This window comes from Olea europaea, chromosome 11 (assembly GCF_002742605.1).
Source record: "Olea europaea var. sylvestris chromosome 11, O_europaea_v1, whole genome shotgun sequence".
Classification (NCBI taxonomy): Eukaryota; Viridiplantae; Streptophyta; class Magnoliopsida; order Lamiales; family Oleaceae; genus Olea; species Olea europaea.
Window position 1 is genome coordinate 32084402 of NC_036247.1, and position 16690 is coordinate 32101091.

The 16690-nt window shown below is 35.9% G+C and overlaps 2 protein-coding genes across 2 annotated transcripts; one reads left to right on the forward strand and one right to left on the reverse strand.

Annotated features, from left to right (window-relative positions):
* Positions 1–3223: 3223 nt before the first annotated feature.
* Positions 3224–5568, forward strand: LOC111404089 (purple acid phosphatase 22-like). Its single transcript, XM_023032821.1, has 5 exons — positions 3224–3525; positions 3616–3907; positions 4130–4698; positions 4817–4905; positions 5189–5568. The coding sequence occupies exons 1-5, from the start codon at positions 3379–3381 to the stop codon at positions 5406–5408; spliced, it is 1317 nt and encodes a 438-aa protein (XP_022888589.1). The 5' UTR covers positions 3224–3378; the 3' UTR covers positions 5409–5568.
* Positions 5569–7514: 1946 nt separating this feature from the next.
* LOC111404090 (zinc finger A20 and AN1 domain-containing stress-associated protein 6-like) lies at positions 7515–8659 on the reverse strand. The gene has a single exon (XM_023032822.1). The coding sequence runs from the start codon at positions 8364–8366 to the stop codon at positions 7902–7904; it is 465 nt and encodes a 154-aa protein (XP_022888590.1). The 5' UTR covers positions 8367–8659; the 3' UTR covers positions 7515–7901.
* Between the last annotated feature and the right edge of the window lie 8031 nt (positions 8660–16690).

Below are 16690 nucleotides of genomic sequence, written 5' to 3' on the forward strand. Positions count from 1 at the left end.
AATCATCGAAATTGGTAGACGTAGAGTTTGAAAATATAATGAAAACGATGTTGACTCAGCATCTTTCTCTATCTCATGGTACATTCCATGGATATTCTTATTTTTGAAGTATATATAAAAATTGGATTCCTTTGACATAATTATATGATTGCTTTGAACTTATGTTAATTTTTGGATTATATTTTGAGTCACTCGTTTACAATATGGTATTGAACAGAACAATATGAATTCTTCATGTTAATTTTTTATTCAATATGTTTGACTTTATTGTAACCAATATAGGTGGGCAAAAAAGTCGAGAAATCTACCAAACCAACAAAAACAAACCCAGTCGGTTTAAATAAAAAAAAATCAGTTTGGTTTGATTAATTTCAAAAATTTAAGAGCAGGTTTGGTAGAAATTTTAATCCAATTAACATCAATTTTTTGACCGTTATTTTACTATTTCAATTGTCATTTTTGAATTCTCCTCTCATAGGTAGGATCTATTTTATCCCTAACGGTCAAAAAACCAATTAATAAAATTCCTACCAAACAAGTACTAAAAGTCTGATCAATTAATCGATCCAACCTGCTAATACATTTTTATCTTTTTTAATTTTAAAAATAAAATAGTAAAAACATAAATATAATTCTTTTTCAAATAATTTGTTTACCATCTATATTTTTCTATTAGAACTCCAAATTTCAAAAGAGGGAAAAAAAAAAGTGAGGACAATAATTGTTTATTGTAAACTCCAAATTTAGATTGCAGCCTTGCTTTTTTCATTTCGATGTAATTATTTGTTGGTAACTATCGGATATAGATGATGATTTTGAAAAAATCGACCCTTTATCATTTGCATTATATACATCATTAATAAGTAATACGCAAGCAAAAAAAATTTATTATCTATAGGTGAACAATTTTTTAACCCAAAATAGGTAGATAAATTTTTTTAACTTGAATAAATATTCAAATTTTGTAACGAAACCAAATCAACCCAAATTGATTTGATTGGGTTGGATTGGATTGGTTTGGTTTGGTTCGATTTCAATAGCTGAATTGGGTCGATTTGATTTGGAATTTACCCAAACCGATCAAGTAGATTTCGATTTTAGGTTGAGTTCAAAACCAACTCAAATCGAACCATGCACAAGCCTAATAACCAAAATCAACTCGAGAATAAAACCAGTTAGGCAGAATCAGTTAAGGCCCCATATTTGACAAGAGCCAAAAAAATTTGTGACATTTATATTAAAAATAAAAAAAATAAAAAAGACATCTCAAGTTACTGTAGCAATACTTCTTTAATAACATTTTGAAAAAAAACAGGAAAAAGAAAAAAGATTTAAACTTTTGTTAGTGACACCAACAATTTTTATATCGATGAGAAATGACTAGCATTTTTCATGATTGTCGACAACATTATTGACGTGATTGTCGTCATGACAATACCGTGTACATGATAGCGACTAATTTAAGTATTAGAATTTTTGTCAGTGACACCAACTACTTCTCTATCGAAGATGACATTGCCGTCGATAATTGTCGATAGAGTTGCGTAGATGATAGAAATTTTTTCTATAGTGTTTTCACACAAATATTTTAAATTTTCCAATAATTTGAAAATTTATTTTCTTTCGTTGACCTAGAGAAGTTTGAGATTAGGACTAAGGCGTTATTTAATTTCAGGCTGCAATTATGTTCTTACTAAGAAAAAGGAATAGAAAAATATGTGTTCTCACATGATCTTAATAAATTATGTCCCAGTCTCTTAGCATGATTCAGCTCCACACCATTTCCTGTTCTAGTTATGCTCCTTAATTTTTCTTCTGACATCTTGAACTGTAATTTTTATGGAGATAAAATTTTGCAACTTCAATTTTGGGATGGAGATTTTTTTCTCAGCTTATATGTAATGAAAAATATAGTACATTCATGTCATTTGCAAGCATAACAAAAATAAGTACTTTGTGAGATGGTTAAAAGCTAGACAATAGTCTCAATTCATGTCTGATCCTCATCCGTTCTTTAAAATTGTGTAGCAGATTTTTGGGATGGAGTGATTACCATGCTACTATATTCGACGAGAAACTTAAATTCAAACATCGTCGGAAGTTGTTTGTGAAAAGTTGTCACAAATTTTCAATCACATATGTCATTAACATTTATCAAAATTTACTAAAATTTTTTGGGATGGAGTGATTACCATGCTACTATAGTCGACGAGAAACTTAAATTCAAACATCATCAGAAGTTGTTTGTGAAAAGTTGTCACAAATTTTTAATCACATATGTCATTAGCATTTATCAAAATTTACTAAAAATTTTATTTTTATTAGTTTAAATGAGGAAAATACATTGGAACATGCATGGAGTGTTTGAACTCACACTTGCACATCACATTTCGAGCAATAGTAATGAATGTGTTGTTGAAATTAATGTTAGATTTTGATTGAATTTATTATATACAAACTGTAAAGAAAATAATTAACAAAAAATACAAAGTTAAATTCAATTTAATTTTTTTTTCTCCTTTGTGCTAGCAAGTCCCTATCTAGTTGAAAAGGACAAAAGCTGAACCAATAAAAAGGGAAGTTCCATTGGTATAGGACATAGTGATGTACAAATGTGCAATCCTCTCACATTGGGAGATCCCGCGAATAAAATATTCAGTATGGCCCCCTCACATGTGAGGCTGTGTAATTTGGTGTACACTGAAAGTAAGTTTGATAAAAAAAAAATAATAATAAATAAATAAAATAAGGGAAAATTGTAGCAACGGTTCCTAACTTTTTCATTTTTTCATAGACTTTACCCTACCCTTTATTTTCCTAATCTTTCATAAATATGCACCGGAGATCCATTTGGACGGAAACCGTCCAAACACCATCAGCTGACCAGAAAAACTAAGGAATCAATATCCAATAAAACTTTCCAAAATGCTGTCCAAAAATACCGTTCAAAAAGGTATCAACATCTAATAAAATTATCACGGTAGCAGATAGTTCAAGGAATTTTCACTGTTAATTGATGGTGTTTTGGACGGTTTTCTTCTAGATGGACCTCAGGTACATATTTATGAAGGACCTTCGTTGGCACAAAATAAAGGTTAAAGTAAAGTCTGCAAAAAGTAAAAAGGTTAGGGATCACTGCTGCAATTATCCCAAAAAATAAAGCTGTTAAATGGAACATTTATGTACCATGTTTCATACGTGACTGGTTGTCGCCGTAGCTGTAGCATATAATCTCAATCTAAAGCGTCTCAATTCAATTTCTTCACGCCATTGTCATCCCATTTTTTCCAGAATTTTTGTATATATGCGCGCATACAAAAATACTGTACTCATATAATTACACAATCTGATTTTTTATGAACATATTTTCGCTCGAAAATGGAAAACGGTTTCTCATCAAATCTCCTTGTTATGTTCTTCCTTCCTCTACTCATACAATTATGCGCCACAGCGGAATATACCCGTCCAAGTCCCCGGCAACTCATTTTCAGAGCACATAACCGGTCCGATTCCGAACCTCAGCAGGTTTTGTTTTCTGTCTCTACTCTCTAGCATTTTATGGTTATGTAAACATGGACAAAGTTTTTTACTAGAAAACATGGATTATATTTTTAGGTACACGTTTCATTGGCAGGGAATGATTATATGAGGGTTTCTTGGATTACCACTGATAAGCACGTGAAATCCACTGTTGAATATGGAAAATCTCAGGGGAAATATGAATCATCAGCCGCCGGAGAAAGAAGTTCTTACCATTACTTCTTTTACAGCTCCGGTGAAATTCATCATGTTAAAATTGGACCATTGGAGCCAAGTACTACTTATTACTACAGATGTGGTGGCGCTGGCCCCGAGTTCAGCTTCCGAACTCCGCCTTCGACTTTTCCGATTGAATTCGCTGTTGTAGGTAAGTGGTGGTGGTGGTTACGGTGTTCCATTTGGGAAAGTATAAATTACACTTTTTTGTTAGGTGCATTTTGACTCTTGATTATAGGCTGGTAAATTCTGCTACTGATCTAAATCTTGCAAGCAACGTTCCGATCACAGTCTTGCAAGCAAAGTACAATACCATTTCATGCATTACAAGTAATTGGTCCAATTAATTAATTTGGAAAATTATATTATACAGGAGACCTAGGACAAACCGAATGGACAGCATCAACCTTAGAACATGTTGGTTCAAAGGATTATGATGTATTTCTTCTACCTGGTGATCTTTCCTATGCTGATTCTCAGCAGCCATTATGGGACTCATTTGGGCGCCTGGTCGAGCCATATGCCAGCACTAGGCCTTGGATGGTCACAGAAGGAAACCATGAAATTGAATCTTTCCCAATCATTTATCCTCGTGGCTTCAAAGCCTACAATGCAAGATGGCTCATGCCACACCAGGAGAGTGGGTCCAAATCGAATCTATATTACTCATTCGACGTTGCTGGGACCCACATTATCATGCTCGGGTCGTACACGGATTTCGATTCTGATTCGGATCAGTACAAGTGGCTTCAAGCTGATTTAGCGAACGTTGACAGGAAGAAGACTCCTTGGGTCATTGTGCTCCTACACGCGCCGTGGTACAATTCTAATCAAGCTCATAGAGGGGAAGGTGAAAGCATGAGGCAAGCCATGGAAGAGTTGTTGTACAAGGCACGAGTTGACGTGGTCTTTGCCGGGCATGTTCACGCATATGAACGCTTTGTAAGTCATTTTTTACCTTGTTAATTCATCGTGCAATAAAAAACTTTAGATTCAAAAGGAAGATTTTTTTTTTTTTTTTTGGTTTAAATTATTACTTCAATGTTGTCACATGTTGCAGACTAGGGTCTATGATAACAATGCTGATTCATGCGGTCCTGTTTATATTACCATTGGTGATGGAGGAAACAGAGAAGGGCTTGCTATGAAGTAAGTGCACAAAACTCAAGCTTAGACAATTTTAGCACACAGTCCCAAAAATTGCTGCAGCCAAGACTGAGCCCCACGGGGCTGCCTAAGTCGAAGGCTGGGCATGTAAAGCATGACAAAAAACCTAATTACATTCAAGTCACCGTGTTAAGTTTATATTTGACTTGTTTGGAGGGATAATGTTGAAGACATAATTTAAATTCACGATTTGACAGTTATATATTATATAATTCAAAATTTCTTGAGAATTTCTTCTAACCTATTTGTGTAAATGTGGTCGAAGTTTTGAGGACCCTAGTCCCTCGATTTCAGTCTATCGAGAGCCAAGCTTTGGACATGGACGGTTGAGCGTGTACAATATCACGCATGCACAATGGTCGTGGCATAGGAACAACGAGACGAATGCAGTTATTGCAGACGAGGTCTGGTTAGAAAACTTAAGCTCATCTACACTTTGCAGCCAAGTTACAAGGCAATCAAGATCGGCCAACGATGAACTCTAAATATCAACTAATTTTGTACACGGAATAAGATTAAAAGTCGATTTCTATTGGCACTTATAAAGCATTTGTATTTTGTAATATAGGATTGTTTTTATTACTCTAGATCAGACAATTTGTGATTTTTTAGGTTGGTGTTCAATTAAGCCAAATTTATTCAATATGTCGGATTTCCTTTCTTTCTTTCTTTTTTTTGTGTGTTTTAATTTTGAAAAAAGTAATATATTCACTTGCATCATGTAATTATAATTCTTTGGTAGCTTGATGCTTAAATTATGTGAATCTACAAATTTAACACTACGAGGGACAATAGGATGGCTAATGCTAGCTCTCTCTCTGAAAGGATGTATGAATTATGATGTAGAATGTGTGTTTTATACAGGAACTTCTATAAAACTTGTAAGAAGTATATCAATTTCGTGTCCAATGCCCCCCTTGAAAGATGGATGAAAGAATGTATTTATAGCCCCATAACCAAGTCAAACTCGTGGCCTAGTCGTATTTCAAATAGTGGTTGAATTAAATTAGAATACATCCTCTTAGTCCTTTACTAAGTCATCCTCCTAAACTAGGCTTGGATTATCTGCAATAAAAGAAAAGAGGCAATTAATCAGTGTTGTGATATATGGCGTTGAAGTTAAACTTTCAGGAAACAAATCTCTTGCCTTTGCTGTCGCATGTGATTGCAATAAGCAAATCCTTCAGTGCAATTTGATCCTTGACTTTCTCCTTTTGTTCAACTAGAGTTCTTTCCTTATTTGCAATATGGGTCCTTTATCATTTTTCTATAGGGTTAATTTCACAAACGGTCACTGAACTTACAGAAAAATTATAAAACGGTCATTGAAGTTTAAAACTTTTAGTAACGGTCACTTAAGTATTGGGATGCTTTAAAAAACGGTCACTAAAGTTTAAAAAGTTTCTAAAACAGTCACTGAAATTAAAAAACATTTTTTTAGTTTTTTTGGTTACATTTGCGGCAGTTTTTCGCTACTTCCAACTACCGATACCATCGAATTTTGATACCGTTGGAAAGCTCACAACGTCCTCTTTAATTACCACTCAAAATCTCTCAGTAACACCAAGGAATTCGACCGGAAAATCACCGCAAAAGTCGCCCCAAAAAATCTGAAAATCTGTCGAGATTTTCAGATTTTGGGGCGACTTTTACAGCAATTTTCCAGCAACTTTCGACCACCAAGACCGTCGGATTTTGATACCGTTCGAAAGTCCACAATGTCCTCTTCAATTACCATCCAAAATCTCCCCCAAACTCCAAAGGATTCGCCTGGAATAAACCCGCAATCAACATCTCAAAAAGACGAAAATCTGGGATGCCAACTTTGTGAGTTTATTTCGGCCGAATCCTTTGAAAATTTGGGGAGATTTTGGATGCTAATTAAAGAGAACAATGTGGGATTTCCAACGGTATCAAAATTTGACTATTTTGGTGGTCGAAATTTGTCAAAAAATCGCCGCAAAAGTCCACAAAAAATCTGAAAATTTGGGCAGATTTTTGTCTTTTCGAGTAGCCAACTTTGTGGGTTTATTCCGACTAAATCCTTTGGAGTTTGGGGGAGATTTTTTTGTTGTAATTGAAGAAGACATTGTAGGCTTTCTAACGGTATCAAAATTCGGTGGTATCGGTGGTCAGAAGTAGTAGAAAAATTGCCGCAAAAGTAGCTCAAAATTTTTAAAATTTCAGTGACCATTTTTGAAAGCGTCCTAATACTTGTTTTGTAATTTTTCTGTAAGTTCAGTGACCGTTTGTGAAATTAATCATTTTTTTATAAATTGATCATCATCCACAATTAATCCAATACAAGCTTCAAAAGTTTGTAATTGAGTCCTTGAACTTTTTTAAATATTAGATTTAGCTCTCGAAACTTGTAAATCTATCTTGATTGCTCTCTTACTCTTCATTTTGATAATGTGCAATCCAATTGATTTTATCAAATTGCGAATGTTTTGATTTGGGACACAAACAAGATGAAGTGTGAGACTGTTAGTGGACTAGGTTTGTCCTAGGTTAGATCTTTTTTAATTTTCATTTTTGATTTATAATATTATCTTTACTTTTCTTGGGGCTGGAATTAAAAACTCAAAACAAAAAGGAATGCACATTTTTTGACCTATATGCGCCATAGCTCAAAACCAATTTTTTAAGGATAATTCTCTTCGTACATAATGGGAGCCATAAGGGACATCCAACAGCACCCCCGCAATCCCTTATTGGAGAGGGGTGACATCGGGTGTCCATTTTATGGCTCTCATTATGTACGCCTAGCAAGCTCCTTTTTTTAATTGTCAACAAATTTCTACAAGCAAACCAAGACAGCATAACTTATAAGATTTAAGAAAAAAATTAGAGAAATTATGCATATGAACTTCACACGTTCCCCCAACAAAGCACCCCATGATTATCTACTCATCATCTTCCTTGAACGATCTGCACCATCCATCAACAAGAAAAGTCATTAAATCGGACGGCTACGGTCATATCTTCACCAACTTCTCAGCTTTGACCAAAGGATTGGCCTTGGCTATGGCTTCCCTTCCCATGGCCTTGAAATCAAAGTTGCACCCATGCTGTTCCGGGTACCTGTGGGTCCCACAGAAAGTGATTCCACACCTACACTTAAAACCCGTCAATCCCACCTTCTTCTTGCAAGTGAAGCATCGGTTGGGCTGCACCACCGATTCCACCTCCGGACACTCCCTATACACCGTCGAGGAACACGGGTGCGTCAACGTGGACGGTGGCGACCTCGGAGCAGCCTCCGCCGTCAAAGACGTGGAAATTAAAGGAGAATCGCCAGATTTTTTATGGTTCTCCTTCAAAAACAGGTCCCTGTAACATTTGGAACATAAATTTTCCGAAGCAAGACTGCCAAAAAACCCGCAATTATTCGAACACAGACGATGGCTTTCAGGAGCCTGGAATCGATGCTCTTCCGCCATTGTTTTCTCGATTTCTTCGATTAACACAACAAAATTCAAAGATCTTAGCGTAAATAAGGCTTATAATTCCAAGATTTTCAAAAGGATACCTGAAAAAGCACAAGAAAAGGAAAGATGAAAAATAAAGGATGATGATTGGGAATATATATGAAGATTTTTCGTGGTGGTAGTGCGGGTGGACCGGTGGGAAGAAAGAATCAACAAAAGGCGGAAGGAAGGATCAAAGAAATAGGACAATACAACTAAATATTGAAAATGATAGAAATGAAATGAATTTGTACCAATAATTATCAAGAATAAGGTCAAGGCGGAAGAACCCAATATAAGTTTAGACTGGTAAATGACAATGCGCGTTTGCGTTGTGTGATAGCTTAGAGGTTCGCTCATTAGACATATTTATTTATTCAAATTTAATTTTTAATATATTTATAAATTTTTTTCTATTAAAAAATTTGATACATATGAAATTTTTATCGATGTTTTAGATACCAATCGGGATGTAGAATTGGAAAAGCAAAACGGTCAAAAATCATGGGGTTGAATTGAAATTCACTCGATGATTTTTAAACAACTAATTTAGTGAATTTATCAAAAACTTAAACGATGAGTTTTCGTATCGACTTTTGAGAAGTTTTCCTAAATATAAATCTGTGAAACTAGAAACAAGTCGACAATTTTCATAAAAAGGGGAACGTCGGCAGGTTTTTTGAACTGTATGTGTAAAAATTGATTTATTAGCTAATTGATCAAGCTGTGGACTCGATTCCCAATTTTACCGATTGAATGTAGACATGCCAGGCCAGTCCAATGACATTGGTTTCTAAACGAGTAATGATAAGAATCTTAACTTTTGTATGTTCTTTTCTAAAAGCTTTAATTTGTAAAAACACGTGTTTATTTTTTTAAATATTTATCAAAGATTAGGAGTGAGACGGGAACGTGTAATTCTTGTGCGTGTCTGCTTTTGTTTGGGTCAATTCTACGGTCAATTAGCATTTTAAATGGTAAGTCAATGCTAAAACGTTGCTTGTTCGGTTAAGTTTTAATTTTTTTTAAAATATTTTTCCATTTTGGACTAATGACTTGCTTTATAATGTAACATTAGACGTTAATGTTAACGGGAGAAAACAGTGGTAGCCCCATATGGCCGCATTAATTTTCATTCCATCATACTTTATTTTCCTCTCTCTTATTTTCAACCATTCAATCTTCTATAAAATAATATTACACGTAAATCGAAAACTTTTCTTTCTTTTTCAATCACTCATTTTTCAAAAAATAAAAATAAAAATTAGTCTACTCATTTTCATTTCTACAAAATGGATGCCAAACGAGGTAATTTGAAAATTCGACAATACAATTCCAAAAATCAAAACCCCCCCCCCCCCCCCCCCCACAAAAAAAAAAAAAAAAAAAAAAAAAAACAAACAAAAAGAAAGGCAAAAAAAAACCACCAACACGTAATGGTTTGGACCACATAATTAGTGAATACTATCAATCTAGACCATGGGCCTTGATAACTAGATTTAAACGTGCTCAAATAGATAACAATTGTAAAAGTATCAACACATAAGTCCTAGTTCTAAAAATTACATTTCATAAATAACAAATTCACTGAAATATTTCAAAAATCAAGTGGTAAATATATTTATTAAATATTATATTATAGGATAATATACATTAATTATTTCCACTCCATTCAACCTCATCCCATTATACCACCTTCCCTCCACCTCTTCACCAGAGATGATTATAGGCTCCAACGATCGCTCCAGAAATTTTTTTTTTTTTTTTAACCAATAACATGTGATTAGTTCTATTGGATTTGTAATCTATGCACATTGTGACATATGAAATATGACTTGTAAATAGATCTGCGTGGTGGCAGTGATAATGCATTGCAATTAATCTGTTTGGTGGTGGTGAAATGTTGGCAACGTTTTGAATACTGTGTGATGGCAGTAGTGTTATATTGTAGTTGACAAGATTTGTGATTAATTGTGTTATATGTAACCAATTTATAATTTGTGACCATGCCTGTGTTATTTGTGATTAATTGTGACCAAACAGTCTGTGACCAAGGGAGTGTAATTTGTGACTGTATGTAACTAAGCCACTGACATGAGTTATCTATAACTAATTATGACTAAATTTGTATTTGGTGTGACCGCATGTGACCAGATCAATCTAATTTATGACTCACTGTAAATCTAGTCACATATAATAACAATGAAGACAGAATTGATCCCACTCGATCACAATAAACACATAATTGGTCACATAGAGTCACCACGAACAAATCTGTAAATAACCAAAGCCCAACACCACAATCCACCACCACCACCACCACCAGTCCAATGCACACTACTACCACTTTCAACTTAAGTCTACTTTCACCTCGAATTCACGACAATCACCATCATCATTACTTCCACTGGCACCTTCAACAAACACCAACCATCATCACCAAAGTTCAAAAAACAACTATCTCGACAACAAAAAAACCACCTACAAATTAGAAAAGGTTCGCCGACACCACAAACTCCGATTGCAACCTTCTTACTCTGCAACAATGATCTGGTCACAGAACAGAACCAACAACTCTGGTTCGTCACTGGTTCGAACACTGCTACGCGAGCAGCGATGATAGCAGCATCACCGACACCACCTCTACTGCGAGAAGATCATCAAAGTTGCTACGATTGGGGACATAGGCGGACCCACATGGGGTCATGTGGGGTCAGATGACCCCACAAAATTTTGGTTTTTTTTTGTTTTGTTTTTTTTCAAAAAATGGTTGTTTTAACCCCTTTTCGACCCACTTTAATACATATCAAATGAAATCGAAATATTGCATTCTTAATATCATTTTTAAGCGTTCATGGCCTAATTTTTCGCTTCTTAATGGTGTGCGAAATGATCGACCATAGCAAAAGATACGATGTATTAAAGTAGGCCATTCCAGATTAATATTTTGAAATGTTTGATAATATACTAACATTTAAAATTTGTCAATGATCATATACTATCCAAATCTACAAATCGCTTGCATCATCTAGAAGTTCGTTATGAAAACTACATCGTAGTTATATCAAATGGTCGAAATAGATATCGAAAATAGTTAAATATGCGTTAAACTTACATTTTAAAAGAGACGTTTAACTCGTCTTTTTTTTTTGAAAAAAAATCAATTATTTCATTAATGTTTATTATTTTTTTAACGATAAATTTTTCAATATAATTTACATCATTTTATTAGGAAATTTTACATTAAATATGATGTCAAAAATTCTAAAATCGTTACGGATTAAATGTAATTTGAATTACATTCAAATTATTTTTTTGTTAAACTTAAATTTCATTTACTTCTTACGTCCAATTTGATTTACTTGTCGTTAGCTCAACATCCATAAATGACATGATAAACAAAATTATACATGTAGCAAAATTCATTTAACAATATTGGTAATGACACTTTCAAGATGTCAAAATACGTATTAACTTATTTTTATAACTATTATATTATTTTAAAAAATTACACATTAATTTTTGGAGCTAAACACAACCCGTGTGGATGAACTCGCAAGTGACCGCGCCCTCACTTGCCCAGTAGGGTCCCATTAATAAAATAATCTCAACCTCATGTGTGTGTGTATGTTGTGTCAACCCTGCGGTCATTCATATGGGTACTGTAGTACGACTCTAATTTTTTACCCCACAACTCAAAACGAGTCAAAACGACTGGGTTCGTCCCTGATTGGGGACGAAATGGGTTCCTTCAATTCTAGAAATTCCGACCAACCAAATTCTCAAATTGACCCAAGAATTGAAAACCTAAAGATTTTAGAAACTCAAAATTTATAATTCTACTTGCAATAATTAACTTTTTGTGAAAAAGTTCCTTCATACCCATATTGTGCATCGGAGCAAGAGTGTAAAGTCCGTTCTTGTGCCACGCGATTATCCATCCTTTATCTACCTAAGTTGTCAGTTTGGGATTAACAATCTAGAAATACAAAACGGAAAATTTTAAGGAGAACGAAGTTGAGGGAGAAGAAGAACTGTGGGGAAATCGGGGTAGAGAGAGAGAGAGAGAGAGAATGATTTCTGGCAAATGAATTGGGAATGTGAAAGTTTTTATTAATTATAATTATTAAAACCTAATTATCACCTGATTTTGAAATAAAATTTAATCCTCTTATTTTTTTTAAAACTAATCTTTATTTGTAAGGTTCGAGTCAATTTTTCCTTTGTAAAACTCGACTTCTATTTGGTCTCCATTTTCTAAAAGACAACTTACAAAAATACCTTAAAATTAAGGATTGAAAAGTCACACAAAAAGCGTTTTGAAAGCAAAAAATACTGTGTAAAGTTAAGTGAGATTATTTTTATTAAAAGACTTATAATATCAATTTTTTGTTTCGTGAAAACTTAATTCACATTTAACACAAAAACAAATTAAGATGTATTGTTTTATTAGAAATTAACACGTAAAAAAATTTCTTATAAGAAAATTGAAATCTTGTCCGAAGATATATTGTTTTATTAGAAATTGATTGTGTGTGACATTTAGTAAAAAATTTGTACAACATGCTATGTCACTTTTTAATGAAAAAGGTCACAAATTATGTAACTTGATTTTACTTAATAAAATCTTTGATAGGAACTTTACTCCACTATTTTAAATCTAGTTCAATGAAATTCAAATGAATTAACAATAAAGACATGTTTCAAAAATATTAAATAATATTTGTTTCTATTGCATTAAATATGGAAGTAATTCAATTAAGTAACAGAAATACATAAAAAAAAGTGATAAAATTTGATAAACACCACTCAAAACATTATAATAGATCATAGGATGGTTGATTTTTTCCTACATATTGTCTCTTTGTGATTATGTTCACTTCTATTAAATAAACATAGAACATAGCACTAGAAGTTGAAAGTGACAGAAATAAAAAAGTGACAAACACCAATCAAAATCTTAGAATAGATATAGAGGATGATTGATTTTCTTCTATATATATTGTCTCTTTATGATTATGTTTGATGCTACCAAAAATCGTACCTGTAGATTTCCCGAGCTTGATAACTGATGAGGAGCACGAACGTGATCTTTCGGTACCTGAAACAGAGGCAACGAGGTGTGTTCTCGTCGCCCCTCCGATACTTAAGTCAGAAAGGGAATTTTGTGCGTGAGGCTATGTGCTAGAGAACAATGAAAAACGTACCTGAATAATGGCTCAATGTTCTGTATTTATAGTAGTAAGTGACATTCTCCTAGTGGGACTCAACTAGCTGGATGTCCTTATCTGTTGGAGTCCTGAATAGTTAAGGAGTTGGTTGAATTCCATAATTATATGTGGTATAGAATCCTTGTGGGAGTTAAGATTCCTAATTGCATTGGAATTCTAAAGGGTCAACAATCGTCGGTTGTGAGGGGAGCATATGCCCGAGGACAAAATATTTGCAATATGCGAAGCAGCAGGCAATGTGGTCGGGCTTAGTGTCTCGAGGATGCACATGCTCAAGTACACCGTATATGGATTTACAACTTTACCAAAAATAGTCGTCGGGTTAATGTGTTGATCAGGGATATTGGAAAATGTCACCATCATTGGCCCCTGTGCATATATGCTCGAAGACTTCGCTCGAGGATATGATGCAAAGACTGGAAATAAAAGCTCGAGTTTTTAGCTCGAGGAATTTCTGAACACCTGTGATCAGAAGGCTGATGTGTACTGACGTCAGCCCTAGAATAGGAAAAGGTGGTAAAAACTGGTAGGGGTGGATGTAGGACACGTGTCCAGATCTAACGGTCGGGGTAGTGACCTTTGGACTTCCTGCTCCTGTTGCCTAAAAATACCCTCTCCACATTTCATTTTTCACTTTTTACTCTCAGTAAACTTCTCTTGCTAATCGTCGGGATCGGAACTTTGAGTTTTTAGGCGTCGACTTTAAGGTAAGACCTCGAGTTTTTAAGTTATTCTTTAGGCATTTTTTACCTAGGTCAGGATGTCTAGTAGTAGCAGTAGTGACTCTTCGTCATCATCCTCGAGGAGTACTCCCGAGGACATAGGATGCTCGATCATACCTACGGCTGTCCCAATTAATGCCCAACCTCGGGCACAATGTATCCCGACCCCTTTTAGGTACCCCGAGGTTCCCTGTAAATTTAAGGAACATCTAGCAATATCGACGGCTAGGGAGCATGGGCTCATGCCCAAATGTGACATTAGGACGCCAGGGATAGAGGATAGGATGGCCTTTGCTCGGGACGGAGAGTTCGTGATTTTTAGGGACTCACTTAAGGGGGGATTTAGATGGCCTCTGCATCCCTTTTTTATAGCTTTATTGGTCGAGCATAATATGAGCCCTGGACAGCTCGTACCAAATGGGTGGAGGATGCTCACCTATTTCTTTATAGCTTGTAGATACCTAGGAATTAACCCATACGTCGATCTCTGTAGAATGGTGTTCGACCTGAAACAGCTTCCTCAATATACTTGTTTTGCTTACCTTTCGTCCCGAGGAGGATTTAGATTACCGAGGATGCCCAGTTCTTTGAAAGGATGGAAAGAAAAGTGGTTTTATGTCGTACCTTAGGATAGTGACCTTCCTTTTAGTCCTAGGTGGGTTTTGCCTGACACTCCCCGATTTTGTGAAGGCTAGGCCTATTTCGAGTCTTTAGAAAGGCATAGGGTAATGTTAGAGAACCTCGAGCCTCTTGTATATGATATAGATGACATCCTCGGGGATGACGTTCTCGATCTCGCGGATGTGAAAGGCACTGAGGGTAGGACTTTTTTGCCTTCTTCTTTACTTATCTGTCCTTGAACATATAATTGTGCTCGTTTTAATGACTTGTTTTTTGCAGAGATGACTTTTGATCCTTCAGCCCTCAGACAAGCCGTGACCAAAAAGTCGAAGGCCCCTCAAGCTCGAGCTCCAGGGCAAAAGAGAGGGAAGAAGAGAGCTCGAAACTTAGGCCCCGAGAATATCAGAAGTGGGCCTGGGGAAACTTCTGCCCGGGGACATACCCCGACCACACAGGCCACTGAGACTCCTATTGCTCCACCTCGGTCACGTCCTCGGCCAAGGAGTACTCCCGAGGTTGTTGACCTCGAGGATGAGGTCCCACCTATGCCCTCTTTCCAAGATCAGGATCCTGACTGGTGTCTTCTGGTGTCCAGCATCGTGGACAAGTATCGGAAGGACCTCGGTTTTGATGAGGGCATGAAGGCTCTGGAATCTCTCACTCTGAAGGTAAGCTCGATCAATTTACTTGGTGTAAATATAAGGTTTAAACGATGTGATTGCTTAAGCTCGGGTTTATATGATGTAGGCTCTGAGCATTGCCCGAGGCCTTTCTCTGAAGGGGAAAGATGAGGCCTAAAAAACCACTGAACTCGAGGACGTTTCTCTAGCACATGAGAAGAGGCTAACCGACTTGGAGGCTGAGCGCTTTCTTCTTCAGAAGGAACTCGAGGACTCGAAGAACGACGTCCAGAAAGCTCGAGAAGAGGTTGGAGCTGCCAAGGGCGAGGCTGAAGGTTTAAAGCTCGAGATCGAGCGTTTGAAGATTGATTTTGAGACTCACCTGGCTGAAGCTCGAGGGGTTGCGATCGAGGACTTCAAAATGTCCGAGGAGTTCAACGGTCTCAAGGGAAAGTACGCCATGGGCTCGTACTTTCATGCCTTTAAGGAAGCTCGGGCATTTTTGAGATCGAATCCCGACGCTAAACCCGAGGATTTAAAGAGCATCCCTAAGGTTGCTGATGTCCTCGAGCTTTCAGAGTCCGAGGAAACCGTCGAGGACCATGAGGTCGACGTTGACGGCGAGGACGCAGTGGAGGAGCAGGGGAGCACAACCTCGGGAGAAAGGGCCGAGGACTTAGATTAGTTTATGTTTTTTCTTATGATGACACCCCTTTCTTTTTGTAATTTGAACATGTATTTTACTCGATCAAGTATTTTTCTTCTTGCCGTGTACTGATGTCTCGATCATGACAAACTCATATAGCTCGATATAAGATGGTTAAATAACTCGACGCCTAGAGTAGTTAAAACATCTCGAGGACTTAATTTGTGAAATTATTTCCGAACATTCTAATGTACACAAAATTTATCCCGAGGACTCAAATTGTAAAATCTTTTTGGAATGTCAGTGTTGAACTCGAGCATGTAGACAAGTTACCTCGAGGACAAAATAGTAAAATTATTTTGGAACATCAAAGTGTTAAACTCGAGCATCTAGACAAGTAACCTCGAGGACTAAAGAATCATCTCGACGATTGAGAAGAAATAACTCAATTTTAAAC